The sequence below is a fragment of the Panthera tigris genome, chromosome C2 (genome assembly GCF_018350195.1).
Source record: "Panthera tigris isolate Pti1 chromosome C2, P.tigris_Pti1_mat1.1, whole genome shotgun sequence".
Classification (NCBI taxonomy): Eukaryota; Metazoa; Chordata; class Mammalia; order Carnivora; family Felidae; genus Panthera; species Panthera tigris.
The window spans coordinates 77,387,577-77,404,402 of NC_056668.1; the positions used below are offsets into that span (position 1 = coordinate 77,387,577).

At 40.3% G+C, this 16,826-nt stretch overlaps 1 protein-coding gene across 3 annotated transcripts in view; it reads right to left on the bottom strand.

The window, feature by feature from the left end:
* Positions 1-16,826, bottom strand: part of TP63 (tumor protein p63) — a 224,594-nt gene that overhangs the window by 17,459 nt on the left and 190,309 nt on the right. For 2 of the 3 annotated variants that reach the window (XM_007083553.3, XM_007083556.3), the window contains 6 exons: positions 12,250-12,436; positions 9,618-9,733; positions 8,739-8,848; positions 7,934-8,070; positions 5,779-5,861; positions 3,335-3,471 (listed from right to left, as the gene is read on the bottom strand). In XM_007083553.3, coding sequence (XP_007083615.2) covers positions 3,335-3,471; positions 5,779-5,861; positions 7,934-8,070; positions 8,739-8,848; positions 9,618-9,733; positions 12,250-12,436 — 770 coding nt within the window. The remainder of the gene's footprint in view (positions 1-3,334; positions 3,472-5,778; positions 5,862-7,933; positions 8,071-8,738; positions 8,849-9,617; positions 9,734-12,249; positions 12,437-16,826) is intronic. The other variant, XM_042998999.1, reaches the window with a different exon arrangement.

Below are 16,826 nucleotides of genomic sequence, written 5' to 3' on the forward strand. Positions count from 1 at the left end.
ATATTTTTAGAAAGGAAATCACAGGCTATTATAGGCATTTTCCAAGCTGATTTTTTTCTTTTCAAATGATTGCCAGGGAATTAGATTTCCATTTTTCTTTGTCTAGTCATTCATACTCTTTCTTGGAGATTTACACATAAACAAGAGAGCTGAAAAAAAAAAAACCCAGTGGAAGAACGCAGCAACTGGAGAATTTATGCAGATGTGTATTACTCATTCGAGACCCATGTATATATGATACAATAAAGACAAAATGAAGCCAAATGTCTATATTTTGCAAAGATTTCATTTGCAGTGTCACATTCTTCCATGCACAAGGCGCCACACTGAAGTTAGCTCTTACACACCGTGAGATAGTAACTCAAAAACATGCAAGGACGCTTTTAAATGGACACCCCAGGGAAGGGGGAGGCTACTATTTCCTCACTATTTATCTGTGGCTACACATGCGAAAAAGGGATGATATGTTTCTAATGTCTTCGGGGCTTTTTAAAAATAACACAAGCTTAATATGCAGTTTCTCTCTGATGAAATAGATTGCTTTATGAAATCCAAATTATAAAATAATTTCCCTTCAGAGCAATGCCACCCAGTCAGACGACAAGCGCTGGATAACTCCTCACGTGGGAGCACAGGGTTATGTATTCTCATGTACACCATGTAAATGAACACAAATTGCCTATGCCCCCAGCTGACTAAGGTAGAGCGTCCTGGTTTATCAAATCTCCAAAATTATGGCACTAAACTATTCCTTCTATGGTATGATCTAGAGAAGTTGTTTAAAGTTGTCTTATTAACTTATACAATGCTCAGAATAAATTTTCAGAGCTTTCTTAGGATTCAAACGGTAGTCTGATTAGGAATTCACCACTAAATTGTAAACTATGGAAAGGTAGGAACTTTTCCCTCTGTCCGTAATGCTTTCCCATAACAGATCTTCAATAAAAGTTTGTTAGGTGAATCAACTCAACTATTCTAGACTTAGCTGATGATAAGGTCACAACACTAACCATATTTTGTGTCCAGATGGGCATCCCTAACTTTCTCAGACAAAAGAGATCTCTGTTAAAGGCTGTCGTTTTGGTAGATGCCAAAATACCACTTTAAAAATCACTGGAGGCTTTCCTAAAACGTTTTCATACCTCTCTACTTTAGGATACATGTATTAGCTTCCAAATATTTCTAGCAAAAAATCTGAGCTTTGAGAGGCATGAAAGATGATCCCACTCATTTATCTAGAACAAGAACTGGCAAACTACAGTGGATGTACTTTGGGCCATAGGCTAAGAATGGTTTTTACATTTTTAAAAGGTGTGAAAATTCAGAAGAAAAAGAAGGATTATATCATGATATGAAAATTATATGAAATTCAAGCTTTAGTGTCCATAAAAATTAGTGGCCACTCGCATTCATTTATACAATGTTTGTGGTTGCTTTTGTGCTACACAGACAGAACTGGGCAGCTGGCTACAAGAGACCATATGGACTAGAAAGCTGAAGATGTTTACTATTGGTGTTTTGCAGGAAAAAAAAAGTTTGCCAACCTCTTTGCTAGATGGTCAGGCTTTTATAAACCACATCATTTAATAAGTATCAATGTGGCTTGACAGTACTTTTTCTGTTAACTGGGGGAAAGGCAGGAAGGACTATCACAGAGTAACTAGTTCAGCATGATATGCTACTATGTAATCTTTCTGAATTCATTTTGGCTGAGCCAAACATTTCCAGAGTGCACTGGAGGCAATTTCCAAGTGTTTTTTTAATACCAGGGCATGCATATTTGGGAAAAGGTACTTATCCTCACTCGGTCTGTAAGTGATGTTACGGGTCTGTTTCTTTGATCCTTGCTGTATGATTTGACAAGAACTAAATCGGCTTTAAACTTGAATATATTAACATACATTTTCTTCTGATATCCTAAAGAATATGTAGGATTGGCAATGGGAATTCTGTTTGCAACCCTGATTTCTCATTCTCCTTTGGGATATTCTGTGTCCCCAAGAAAACTCCTGATTAAACTTCCCACTCAGCCTTACTATAAAACTTTATAATTATGATTTGCAAAACTTCATGCTCAAAGTAAATGGTGGGATCCCTTCCAGGCAAAAAAGGTCTTCAATGCTCAACAAGCCTGAAGTCTTTTAAGGGACAGCACAGTTCTTTTCCACCCCTCTGCTGCTCACCCCATATGCCACAGGCAGGGGTGCTCAGAGGTTGCCTCCTGACTATCCCAGATGCAGCCCAACTCCTCAGCTGCATTTATGTTGATTAAAAAAAAAAAAAAGAATGAGAGACCTCTTTCTTTCACTTTCCGTAGTTCTGTATAGTTGCTAATAATATATCAGAAATTAACCATTATTTATTGTTCATTTGCTGTAAAAGACAAAATTTGCCTTAGGCAAGATGGTTTTGGCTTCATTTCTTTTTGTCTGGAGAGTAGAGTCAAATGTTTGAATTACTTAGACATTTTACATTATCTACAGAGACTCTGGCAATATTTTCAGTATAGACACAATATCTTACTGAAGGTAACAAGGGATTATTCTTAACCACAGATCAACAGAGTCTTGACTTGATAACTTTCCTTTCTCCCATAAGAGCTATGCTATTCTGATTAGTCACAAAACAATAGCATTAAAGATCCAAGAGTCAAGGTAAAAATCAACATATAAATAGGTTGCATGCTGATTCTAATATGGTTGCAAACTCTGGCCCAATGTATGTAAAAATGTATTGTTGGAAGACAACCTAGAACAGAGATGCTGAAACCTGACAATAAGACTCCACTTCGCCCTGTTGCATCCGGGCAGTTTCCCAATGAGCACACACTGGGTCTCAGAATCCTCAACACAGTGCTCAGATAAGTCACTTGGAGGAAAACCTAGGCGCTAACCCCAGTCTACTATGGTTTTCCCAAAAGTGGGTTGTTTGCATCCCCAGAAAGGTACAGGACAATCCACTGGGATAAGGCAAGTTTACATGTTTTAAAATATACACATTGTTACTAGAATAGCCTGTATACCCAAAATTCTTCTATTGATAGAGGTGTATGGTTGAGGCGTGGAGAGAACAAACTCTCTCTGTAGGAGTCTCTGTAACTCACTTGAAATGGTTTAGCTTCATTTCAGAAGCCGGGTGGAACTCCTAAAGGTATGGAAAGAAACTTAGAAGGTGGTCGAAACTAAAGAAGGGGCCCCGTACCAGCTCACGTGAACCTCTCATGTTCTGCTGCCTCACGGCCTCTTCTACGCCATCCACCCATTGCCTTGCTTCTACCCCAAACAAACAGCCACTGTTACTCACACCTCCTAAAATGACACATCAACACACTCACTGTTTCTGAAGTAAATGTTGGTGCTGTTGCTGCTGTTGTTGCCTGTATGTCTCAATTGTGTGCTGAGGAAGGTACTGCATGAGTTCCAGGGACTCTTTGATCTTCAACAGCATTTCATAGGTCTCACGGCCCCTCACCTACATGAAGGACACAGGAAGGAGAAGGAAGCATGAAGAACTCTAGAACAATTAGCAGTATAGTCAATCCTCTTTATCTGTGCATTCTGCATTGACGAATCTGCCTGCTCGCTAATGTTCACTGGTGACGTGAACATCGGTACTGGGGGTGGTGCCCTGTGGTCATTTGTGGACGTGCGCAGAGCAACACATTTTGGTTGCTCAGGAGAACAAGGGCGTGCTCCGCCATCTTGTTTCACGGTTCCTGCTGCAAACAAGTATCCTTTCCATGGTCTCTTTACTGCCACATTTTGCACATTTTTGTGGTTTTTGTTGGTGAACCTGTTCTCTAAAGTGGTCCCCAAGGGTAGTGCTGAAGTGCTGTCTAATACTTCAGGTGCCAGAAGGCTGTAGTGGGCCTTAAGGAGAAAATGTGTTAGATCAGCTTCATGTAGGCACAAGTTATAGTGCTGTTGGTCATGAGTTCAGTGTTAAAATGAATCAATAGTATATATTAAATAAGGTGTCTTTACTGATGGGCTGCTGAAAATGTGGTGCCCAGAGGCTCACGGGAACTTAATCCTATATTTCCCCACGAGCAATGATTCAGTATTTAAGATAGCATTTGCAGGGATTTTAGAAGACAAAACTACCCAAAATAATGGGAATGAGCTGTAATTAAATATCTCTGAAAGGCATTCAGCTGAGGCAAAATAGGCTTCTTCTCTCTTTAAAAGAGTCTCTGAAAAGGGTTTAAAAGTATGAGCAGGACCAGGACTGGAGCAAGGCAAGCAGGGCCCGTGAGCACTTGCAGGGCCCCAAGAGTGAGTGCTTATTTAAATTCTGCACCCTAGGCATTTTACTTGCCTCACCCCAGTCCCCTCCCTGAGGATGAGAGGCAGGGTTTGTCAGAAGTCAGAAATGGAAAGGTTTCCTCTCCCTTAACTCTTACTTGCCCCAGCTCTGTGATCACCTCTGCGAAGCTCCCCGCTGACCTCACTCAGTCTTTTCACGAGTCTTCTGTCCTTTCTAGGTGCTGCTACTGCATCATGCCTGATACTCCAGAGGCAATTATTTCATTATATCCTAACTGTCTCCTCACTAGAAGGCAAGCTCTTTGAAGGTAAGAGTTGTATTCTACTGATCTGCAAATGCTAAAGGCCTAGCATATTTGCCACCCCAACAGACACCAACTAAATTCATGTGAAATTAAAAGCTTCCCCCCCTCTTTTTTTAATTCACACAATCCACTGTGGCTAATTCTTCACTGCACGTTCAAGATGTAACTGATTACACAGGACCTCCTTCCTTAGCACAAACTGAAATTTCATTAAAAACAGCTTCTCAAGCAACTTGAGTTCCTATCTCAGCAACTGAAAACACATTAGGTCTTTTGGAATACGTGGGATATCAGGAAAATGTTTAACTTAAAGTTCACAAGTCAGTTTCCATATGTAGCCTGAGAAAAAAGACACCGAGAATCTTGGCTAACTCACTGCCTGATTGTTTTACTAGCAAGCAGTCTATTGCCCTGAAGGTCAGGGCCCAAAGAAGGTAGGGAAGCAGGTATGGCACACCCAAACCTGTTGGTTTGCTTTAGCTTCCATACAGGGCGGCAGCTCCCAGTCAGATCTCCTGGCCTTCCTTGCCTGGCTCTCAGGTCAGTCAAGATGGCGTCAAGGGTTATACTCATTACCAAGACTTGACTGCCACTCTAGATGGCCAAAACCTAAGGTCATAAGAATCCAACAAACTTCAACCATAGTCGAAGACAGGGAGCCTCAGCGACCGTAGGAAGACTCATGTTCCTTGTAGGAATGAACAGTGCTGTTACACAGCAACTGGGCTGAGTCTCCTGGACATTCACACGTAACTGAGGACTCTGTCTTGCTTGGCCTTCTTTATAGCACTTCCTAAAAGAAGTCACAGTCGAGTCTGGAATTGTTGTACTGTCAGATCTGTGAACTCTGTCTGGCAAAATTTCAGTCTTGGTGACGATATGGCATGACCATGCTGTCTAGGAGAATCTTAGGATTCTTAAACAATGAACTGCAAATTAATAATAAATATTTGGGTAAGAAAAATTATATTAGAACAGTAACTTTGGCTGGATGGGTAGCGGGAGAGGAGCCTGCACTACTGACGTATTTCAACATTGGGGAAGAAAGGGATCATTTCCTGATTTTTCAAACAATAGCTTCTCCCTGTTTTATCTCCCTCATCACCACCACCCCTTTCTCATTGTCACAGATAATAAGATGACACAGAGGAAGAGCTCATTCAGAGAAGGTAAAATGAAGTAATTGTGAATATTCAAAGGAGACTCACTGGTAAATATAACAGCTCATCATCTGGGGATCTCCGTTTTTTGATGGATGTCATCTGGATGCCGTGTGTGTTCTGACGAAAAGCTAGTGGAGGGAAAATGCAAGTTTCATCCTGGGAACATTTCTGAAGCACTAATACATTCATTAAACAGAGAGTAGCCTCCGCAAGACCTGTGAGATTTGAGTTGCCAGTCCTAAACCTCCATTTACTTGCTGATAATCGAGTTTGCATTAAGGGCACACCTAACAATCATGAGGTGGGGGAGGGGAGTGAGCAGAAGGAAGACTTAGGGGAGCTGGCCTAAGTCATGTGCAGGCATCCCTGTGTCTTGCTGGCCTGCGTCTGCGAACAGCTGTTAAGGAAAGGAAGATAAATTGGTTTGGTGTTTCATGTTTCAGATCATTTGTCTTCCAAGGAGGGAAATGTGTGTTGTGGAAGTTGTCTTGGCCATGCATTCAGCTTGTGTGTTCAGCCCGCTCGTGGTAGTGCATACATCACGGAACTTCAGACATGCAGTCTCATTTCCAGGGCTGTTTTCCCTTTGGGAAAGTGAGTGAATGCAGCGCATAAATCCCTAAGGTTTCCAAAATTAGCAACTACACCATATATCCAGGATATAGAGCTGATCCTTTTACCGAAGCTAAGATCATCTATTCTTACTAAAAGTTACTAATTTGTAGGTAACTGAGGTGCTCAGGGAAGCATATAGAAGCTATACCACCAGACAGACTCAAGAGCAAAGTTAGGGTGGGGATATAACTTTCTTCATATGTGTATGTATACAAAGTAAAGGCATGTATGTGTGTGTGTGTATATGTATATGTATACAGATATATACATATATATACATATATCTGTATACATATATCTGTATATACACACACACACACACACACACACACACACACACACACTTTTTTGAGGAATAATTAGGGAGAAAAGGAGTCTAACAAGAAGGGCAAATAATACTATAAAAAGTACATATGTAAGATATATGTCAAACATACATATATACTTTTTTGAGAAATAATCAGGGAGAGAAGGAGCCTAACAAAAGGGCAAATAATGCCATATATATGTATATACATATATACACACATACTTTTTTGAGAAATAATCAGGGAAAGAAGGGCCCTAACAGGAAGGAAAATCATACTGAACAGTTACAAGTTGATGATGAGTAGCTGTTATAACACAATACAATTTATATATCTTCGGAATACTAATCCAAATAAGATTAAAATGTTTTTTTCATGATATAAGTCATAGGGTGGTGTATTTTAAAATACTTGCTGTAGTGATAACAGGCTGACATGGGGCACCTCCTAGAATCAACTTCGCAATCAGACGGGCATGCAGATCAGTGGTTTTCACACTTTGTTCCCTGGAGGTCTGGGCCCCTCTGGGGCTGTACCACATGGGCAAGGGATGGTTGTGAGCAGAGCATGGAGCCACAGACGATCCCCTACTCCCGTCCCCTTCAAATAGAGTCACTCTGCTTTAATCTATATGCATTTTAGGTTTTTTGACATATTTCATTAAAGCAAAAAAAAAAAGCTTTTAATGCTTAACAAAAGAAGTTTGAAAACAGCGACCTACACCGTTAGCCTTACTGTAAATGAGGTAACTGAGGCCCCAAGGCCCCAAGAACTGTCAAAATTCAATGCAACCCAGATCTTCAGAGTCCCCAGACTGTGCTTTGTGAAATATATTCTTAAATCTCACTATTCCCAGGAGTTCATTAGGTAGGTAGATGCTATTTTCAGCCCTGATGCTCAATTACAGAGAAGTCAACTGACATCAGTAGCTGACACCCAGAGTTTCTGATTCACGAAGTCTGGGAACTAAGAATTTGCATTTCTACCCAGTTTCAAGATAATGCTGATGCTACTGGTCTGGGAGTCACAGTTTTAGGACCGCTGGACTAAGAAATCCTCACAATGAGGATTTGCTTTTGTAAAGCTGTGGTGCACAGCTGGCGTCCATTTCAGCACCTCCATCAATGGGACAGCAGTTTGCACTGGCTGTGGGGCCTCAAGTCATACTTGCCCCTAAAGCCTTGAGGTCTTATTATGCAGCTTCCCAAATGTCGCTCCTAGTCCCCACATTTGCAGAAAATTTAGCCCTACCCCATTTGGCTACTACAGCTACTTACGGCGCTTCGTACCGTCACCGTTCTTTGCGCTGTCCGAGACTTGCTGCTTCCTGATGCTGTCTTCATCCGCCTTCCTGTCTCTCCCTGGGCAAGCACAGATCCTGGCCTCAAAGCAGCGTCGGCCCAGGACTTGCCCACTAGGAATCAGAGAAGAGGGAGAGAAAGGGCGAAATTGAAAAGACCCTTAAAAGCCCTGGAATTCTCTCATTTCCATTTCTGATGCTGGCCATCACCCATCCACCATGACCACCAGTTCACTCATCGCTGCTCCGAGAATGGACCCAGAAGCGCTTGGCAGAACACAAAAATGCTTGCATGCCACAAACAACATTAGTAAATATGATTCCATTTGTTCCGCAAAGAACCCCCAAGCCATTCACTGAACAGTTGGATTTAACTACAGATTTTGAAGGACAGTTGAGTTGAGCTTGTGGATGTCTCTGGATAAAACCCCCTTAGGCAGCCCAGACTTACTCAAAGAAGTTATTAACTGCCTTGGAAGCCACATGAAAACAAACACTGTCTAATCAGAAACTACTGTAGTCAAATGTCAAGAATTCAGGTATAAAGTGACTTGCATGCCTTCCTGGTTCTTTTCTCCCCTCTACTTTAATGCACCCTGTTCTGCCTCCACCTTCTTAGATCTTTTATGTCAGTGTTTGCAGCCAGGATTTAAAGCACAAAGGACAAAATCAAAGTTAGCTCTTTGCTATACATGGGAAGTTAATGAGAGAGCAAACACAATTTCACTTTGCCCTCTGCCCACGGTGTTTTACAGAATGACAATTCCACATATGCCACTTACTCTCTGGTTTCCAGAGTAACAATGATTAAAATTGGACGGCGGTTCATCCCTCCAACACAACTGCTGTTACACATGAAATTGTACAGGACTGTCGTGAATTCAGTGCCAACCTGAACACAGGAGGAAAAAAGAATCTGGGTTAACACTGATTTGAACTGATGTTCTTTCTTCCTTCACAGTTCTATGTAACCAACTCACTTCTGATGAGGTGATATGCTTTCCTCTAGGGAGACAAATTCTAAAACCCATTGTAGATTCCTCTTTGCCTTGCCTCTTGGGAAACTTAAAGCTAATGTTTGGAACGTTGGACACTACATTAGGTGAAATAGGCTTTAAAAATATTAATTTTTGATCCTATTCATTTGTAAGCTAATCCTTATCACCTAATTCAAATGGGGGGGGATGAAAAAATTACCCATAACAACAGCAACACCCCAGGGATATTTCCCCTATGTGAATAAAACAGTGCAACACAGATTTAAATGTAGACTTCCATAAATAACACTGTGGAGCTGAAAAGGCCCTCAGGATTAAAAATCACCTAGTCCTAAGTGGTCATTTATGGGTGAGTCAACTGAAGTTTAGAGAGGGAAAGTCACAGGCTAAAGGTCCACACAGCAAGCCAGCAAACCAAAAGACTCTGGTTTCACTGCTCCAGTGTTCTTCCCACAGAACCGGTCTGGGAACAGGGGCACAGAGCAATGTTACCAAGTTAACTTAGTGCAAATTAAAGAGTTCTTAAGGAGATAGACAGTCTATAATAAAGCGGAAGAGGGGAAATACAAAAACTTTTGTATTTGATGACAAAGACTAAGGCAGAAATAGATGCTCAAAACACACTAATGCTCTCCTAAGTCAGCCCAGTACTTATCTTTTTACCTGGGGTGGTTCATAAGGTACCAACACACTCTGTCTTCCTGTGATGGGGTCTTCTACATACTGGGCATGGCTGTTCCCTTCTACTCGAATCAAATGACTAGGAGGAGCAATCTGTCCTGCAGAACAGAGAAAGACAAAATAGTTAGTTCTTTGCCTTCCAAATTTAAAAAAAATGAAGCTGCATGGACAAAATATTGGTGGCTAAAGAAATAGTTTGTTTAATACAGAAAATACACATCCTTGGAAAAAGGAACAGATCTCATTGCCAGATATCTAATAAATGAAGGTGTACCTTTGTAGCAATAGAAATGGCTGGAATGCTCATCTATATTTAAGGAATAGTCCTTTGTTTCTGGTGCTTAAGGTAAATAATTCAAGCTTTCACAGTACTCCATGACTATGTCTCTGCCCTGATCCATAGAGGGGATTCTGTTAACTTCCATGGGAAATGGAAGGAAAAGGATTAATTTAAAAAAGACAACTCAGCTTGAGAGAAGATGCTTCCCTCAAATTGACTAGCAAAAACATTCAATAAGGATAAGCATTTCACTGCCTATTCTTTTCTCCGCTACAAAGTATCCATATTTACACCTGCTCTTTTTTTTTTTTTAAGATCTACACCCAGTGTCGGACTTGAACTCATGATCCTGAGATCAACAGTTGCATACTCTACTGATTGAGCCAGCCAGGCACCTAGTTTTACACTTGCTTTGGTCATAAAGATAAATTCATTGGCTTTGTGGTGCTGAAAGAGCTCCAGGTAGGAGAATAAGAAAAAGGAAGCATGCTTTAAAAGAGTATAGGCCAGGGGTGCTTAGGTGGCTCAGTCAGGTAAGCAGCCATGTTTTGATTTTGGCTCAAGTCATAATCTTACAGTTTGTCAGATCATGCCCTGCATCAGGCTCTTTGCTGACAGTGTGGAGCCTGCTTGGGATTCTCTCTCTCCCTCTCTCTCTGCTCCTCCCCCATTCATGTTCGTTCTCTCCACACCCCCCAATCTCTCTTAAAAGAAGTAAATAAAACTTAAAAAAAAATAAAATAAAAATGAGCATAGGCCAGATTTCACAAAATTGGGATACCTGACAGAGCTCCAAAGGAAAGAAGATGATCTGAGAATTGGGAGCCATAAGGGTGTTGTTAACATTTGGATACATATTACCATTCTATACAATTTTATACTCAATAAAAGTCAAACATTAAGTGTGAAAATGCTCTCTGAAGAATCACCTATTTGGCAAAAACTAAAAATAGCTATCATGTCAAACAATGAGAAAGCAAAAGAAAACAAAATATAGTTGCATCATCTTGATGGATCAAGGACAGTTATAGAAACCTATAATGGAGTCTACATATAAGGAATACTCTTTAAGGCATACTGTTAAGTGAAAAACAAGATAGAAAGGTATTGAGGGGAGCCTGGGTGGCTCAGTCTGTTAAGCCTCTGACTCTTGATTATGGCTCAGGTCATGATCTTACGGTTTGTGAGATCTAACCCTACTTGGGATTCTCTCTCTCTCTCTCTCTCTCTCTCTCTCTCTGCCTCTCCCCCACTGGCATACATGCACATGCTCTCTCTCTCTCAAAATAAATACTCCTTTTTTTAAAAGAAAGGTATTGAAAATGAGGCCATGTAGACAAGGACTAGAAGTTAATTTGTAAAAAGTAGTTGTGTTAAGGTGGGAGGGTTTTAACTTTCTCTTTTGAAATTTCTACCCACTCTTTTTCTTCCTCCATTAATTTTTCTTCACTATCTATTCCTACATCCATACTAGCTACCTACCAATATTTCTATTTTTAATATATTTTCTATCTAAAGTATCCTAACTTGCAAGCCTCTGCACCCAGATCACTCTTTGGTGAATATTTATGTGTTCTCTTGTCCTTCCTTTCCACTTTCCTCTGCTCCTTACCTAGCCTCCTTTCATAGAACCTTAGAATATTCAGTGTAAGAGAACCCATGGAAATAGTGACCTCCTTTGTAAAGCCCTTGTTGGATATGAGGCTCAGAACTTGGGGCCTGACATTTCTATGGACACAAAGCTTAAAGGAGACCCCAAGATACCTGTTCCCTGATCCATAGTCCTTTACTTTGCTGTCCCACCTCCCAGCTTATGTCCTAGATCTTCTATTTATTCCTTTTATCCATTATTCATCTTCATTCCTTTTTCATCTCTCCCACTTTCCTCTTCTGTTTTTTCATGTTTCTCACCTTTGATGCTTCCTCCACTTACCCTTCCTGATCAGAATTGATATAATCTTAATAATCACTCTAGGAAAGGCACTAAAGCTGAGGGTTGCCATTGCCTGGGCTGGACAAATCGGAAGTCAGGTTGTCCCTTCTACATTCTCTCATTCAAAAAAAGGATAAAAGAGAAAAATGAGGGAAGTAGTAGGGACTGGAGAGGCAAGTCCAGGTCATCTAGTAATCACCAATATGAAATTAAACTGTCCAATCATTATGGAAGCCACAAGTTTATCATTTTTCTCAAACAGCCCATTAGACATAAAGGTAGACTGACCTGCCATCGGATTACACAGATTGGAACCCAGTCAATGGGTTCCAAAGAAAAATCTCCACAGGATCTCTATATTCAAAGAGCTTAGCTAAACAGCCACCAACCCAAATTCTTACCCTCATTGAATTCACGGCTCAGTTCGTGGTTGGGGCACCGTTTCACCACCTCGGTGACATGTTCAGCCTTCTTGTAGACAGGCATGGCACGGATGACAGCGCCCTGTGGTGGTGGGGTCATCACCTTGATCTGGATGGGACATGTCTTTGCAATTTGGCAGTAGAGTTTCTTCAGTTCAGTGGAATACTGCTTAGAGATGGGCCAATGGTGGCAGGAAGGAAAGAACCAACAGGAGATACCATTACTTTCCAAATCAGAATAAGGACAACATGTTCACTTTGTACAGATGTATGTTCACAGTTGGCTACTACATACACGACAGCGAGGATTCTTATTAGAAGAAGTTATATTCATCAATCAAATTAATCATTTTTCCTACTTTAAATACAATCCCATGGCAAAAGAAGAATTTGCATTTATCAAAACATATTTATGCCATTATTTCCTGTTATCTTTAGGATAAAGAAATTGAGTCTCAGAGGGGTTTAAATAATTAATACCACAAACACTTTTATGGAGTTCCAGAAACTAAATGGAAAAAACAGTGTTTTCATGTACTGAGTAATATTTCAGAGATTGTAATTTACCCTGCCCTTACAAGACTCTAGAGAGACTCAGAGGAAATAGGATTTATGGAAAAATTAAGATGGAATGGAATATCTGGCAGAGAGTAAAGAGATCTTACCCAAGGTCAACCAACTAGAAAATTACAAAGCAAAAATTCTCCCAAACTACTGTACTTATGTTTTCCTGTCATAGCCTGAGACCATGAGAAAGCTGACAGGGGCCATTTGGTTCTATACTCTCATGAAAAAGGACAGGCCTGTTGTAATGCCACAAATCATGGTGCAAAAGCCATCAAGATACAGAACTCTTCACTCATAAGTGACTGAAATGTTTCCTGCCCATAAATCCTTCTGCAGGGAAAGGAAATTCAGTAGTTGGTTGGTTGGCTGGCTGGTTGTAGAACTGGCAAAATAGGGAAGAAAGCATGAGACTTAGAACCAAATAGAAGAAAAAAAGCCCTATCCTGTGCTTCTTCCTCTCCCCGTCTCTGAACCAATGTAGAAGTCTCCATTCCAATCCCTACATTCTATTAAATCTTAGCGTCCCGATCCTCTGTGTCAATTCCCCATCATGGTATTTCCTTCTCATTCTGCTGCTAAAGTGAAACCACCCAGGCACCAGAATTGCCAGCCAAGAGTGGGGCACCTAGTAACACCCAAACAAAGGTAAACACACACACACACACACACACACACACACACACAGTTTGCAATGACATTCTCCCAGGGGAAAGACACTGGGGACCAGGAGCCAGAATGGCAAAAAGATTTATTACTGATATGTTTCAACCCAACTCTGACAAAAGGCAAATGTCCTACTAAAACGTACATTTAAAATAATCATTTTATCTCTTTCCTTTTGAAATATTTTATTTAAAGAATCCTTCTTTTCATCCCAAGCCATTTAGTATATGAAATTTTCAGTTAAAAATTTCCTAATGCTAGAAATGTGTTGCATAATCAGCTCTCCATGCCCACAGGTCAAGGATTAAACACAGCAAAAGGGTTTTATATAGCCTGAAGAAATAGGGAGCATGCCAAAAATTGACCACAAAAATAAAATTCTACTTGGGAGACACTGAATGGAATCTAGAAGAATATTTTTGTGCTAGTGTTTTTTAACCAATGACTTTACAAAACAAAGGCACTGCCTTGGGATGTGTTAAGAACTCACTTTTACTGAGAACTCTCAGAAAAGAAGCATAGCTGTTTGTGTGTTTTAGTTAGGAGATATATAATCTAACCATGGGTTTCATAAGGTTCACCTTAGGAAAAATGACTGAAAAATAAGTTTGTCACCTGAAGGCATATAAGATACCTACCCAAGTATGTAAAGACTGCAAAAAAAGAAGGATAAGTCTTCAGAATAGGACAGTTAAAAAACATATACCATTTCAATAACTGATATACTAAAATGTGAAAGTACTAAAAACAAATGTAGGCATCATCAGGTATTAATCCTCACTCGTTCTCAGGGATGGGGGGAGGGAATCTAATTTCTGAGTCTGAATAACGATAAATAATCATAGCTTTACCATTTCCTGAGTTCTGTTGTCAGAAATGCAATCCTCACACAACCCTATGAGGAAGGTATTACAGGTATACAATCTCTTATCTGAACCCTTGGGGTCAGATGTTTTAGAGTCCAGAACTGTTTTGATTTTAGAAAGGGAGTTCCTATAGCATATATTATAGACACCTCCAGCAGCATTTAGGTCAGCGCCCCATGATCAAACCTTAGCATTACTTCGGAATTCATGAACATTCACACCAACTGGGAAATAAGCATAAGGCCTCAGAGTTCAGGCTAGATTTCACCACCAAATGAATCTGCCACAAACTCCACGAAACTAAAACCGAACCAAACCAACTTGGGGTTTTGGGAGCTCTTGGGATTTCAGAATCGCAGATAACAGATAATGAAACAGCATTATTATCCCCATTTTATAGATAAGAAAATTGAGGCATGGAGAGGACTAGCCTGAGGTCACCAAGGAGAGCTGGTTAGCAACCAGTGTAGAAGAGTCCTAGTCCCGGCCTTTTAACAACGGTTCCTTGTCTCTATTTCTCTTGGCTCAGCAGTGCCAATTCGTGTACTTTTGCATTTTTCTATTTCCCAACAGCATGACTATTTTCTGAACCAACTTAAAAGGTATACAATCTTCTCTAACATTAAAATGGGCTCAACAGCGGTTGACTCACCATCAACCATTCCTCTTTATTTCTCAGTGCAATAATGTTTGCTCACTGAACTGCAGAGAGAGGGAGCAAGCAATAGAGCTGGAAAAGTCCTGGATGAGGAGGAGGTCGTCCTTGGAGGCTATACTACCAGCTAGCTGGTAGCTGTGTGTTAGCACTCTTGTTACAGCTCAGGGGAATTCACGTAGGAGGCCCTGACCTTTCACATGGTTTATTAAGGCCCTTTTGTGTTCTGACCCCATCTCTCTCTCAGTCCCTCCCCGCACCCTCCTAATACATTCACCTCCCATGTGTTCTACTCATGCAGACATCTTAATGGCTCAAACACATTACACTCATCACCCACAATTCAATCATGTCACTCGGTCTAGAACAACTCATGTTCTTCCTCTGTTCTCCACACCAAGCGAGGACAATTTAGTCCTAGCCCTCTGCTAGGACTGCATCTAGTACTATAGACCACATTTTCCAGTTTTAAAATGCAGGTTTCATATTGACTAAATCCAAATCTAAATCTAAATATCAGACCAGGGCCAAGATCCCTTTGATTACTGCTTCTGGTTAAACTACTAGGCCTGCTGTTCAGTAACTAGAGGGGCTGAAGCTGAAGAGGCCTGGCACGCTTGGTTCTTTACAAAGCCAAGCTTCTGCTACTCTGTTTCTTTTACTGGCCAATCCAACCTGTGATGATGTTTAATATTTTTCCAGCACTAAATTCGGGCTCCCTGGCCTATAGTGTATTCATAATTCTTTACATTTGACCATTTCCCTTATCCTCTACCAAATAGCCCACTGTCACCAATTTCCCAGGTTTCTGCATGACCACAAAAAATGGGAATCTGATCTATGCCAATATTCTAGAATACACTGGTAATTTAAGCTGGCACAGGGTGGAAACTGAAACACATCTGGTTTCTCTTAATGTCTCTCTCTTTCTCCCTGGGACTTCTAAAATCTACCTCTAAACCACTCCCAACACTGACTTGACATTCTTGAATTCTAAGGTCTAATTTCTTCTTTTGGGTCTGTATTCTTTGTTGTAATCAGCTTTGAGGTATAACTTACTACAAAATATACCAATTTTAAGTATACAAGCTGATGACTTTTGACAAATGCACCCAGTTGTGTAACCATCACCGCCAACACCCTATTCATCAAGATTATCTTTTGCCCTTTTACAGTTAATTCTCTCCCTGATCTCTTCCTAAGCAACCATGTACCCGCTTTCTCTCACTGCACTTGGCCAGAATTTTACAGAAATGGAATGATACAGTATATAATCTTAGATGCCTGGCTTCTTTTCACTTAGCATAATGCTCATCCACATGTTTGCCTGCATCAGCATTTCATATTTAATGAAATTCCATTATTTGTCAATTCATCATTTATTTCCAGTTTGTATTTACTATGAATACAACTCTTACGAACATTCATACACAAATCTTAGTGAGGACACATGTTCTCATTTTTCTGGATAGGGACCTGGAAGTATGATTGTTTAGTATGTGTATGCTTGACTTCATAAGAAACTGCCAAACTGTTTTACAAAGAGACTGTGTCACTTTACATTGCCACCAGCAGTGTATGAAGGTGTCACGTCCTCATCAGCACTTGTTATCGTCCATGTTAATGCCATTCTAGCAGGTATATATGGTTCTTATTGTGTTTTAAATTAGCATTTCCCCGACGATTACTGATGTTGAGTGTCTTTTCATATACTTATTTCATGTACTTCATTTATATTTTTATATAATAAAAATTTTAAATATAAATATTTTATATAAATAAATTAAAGTAAAAAATTAAAAATA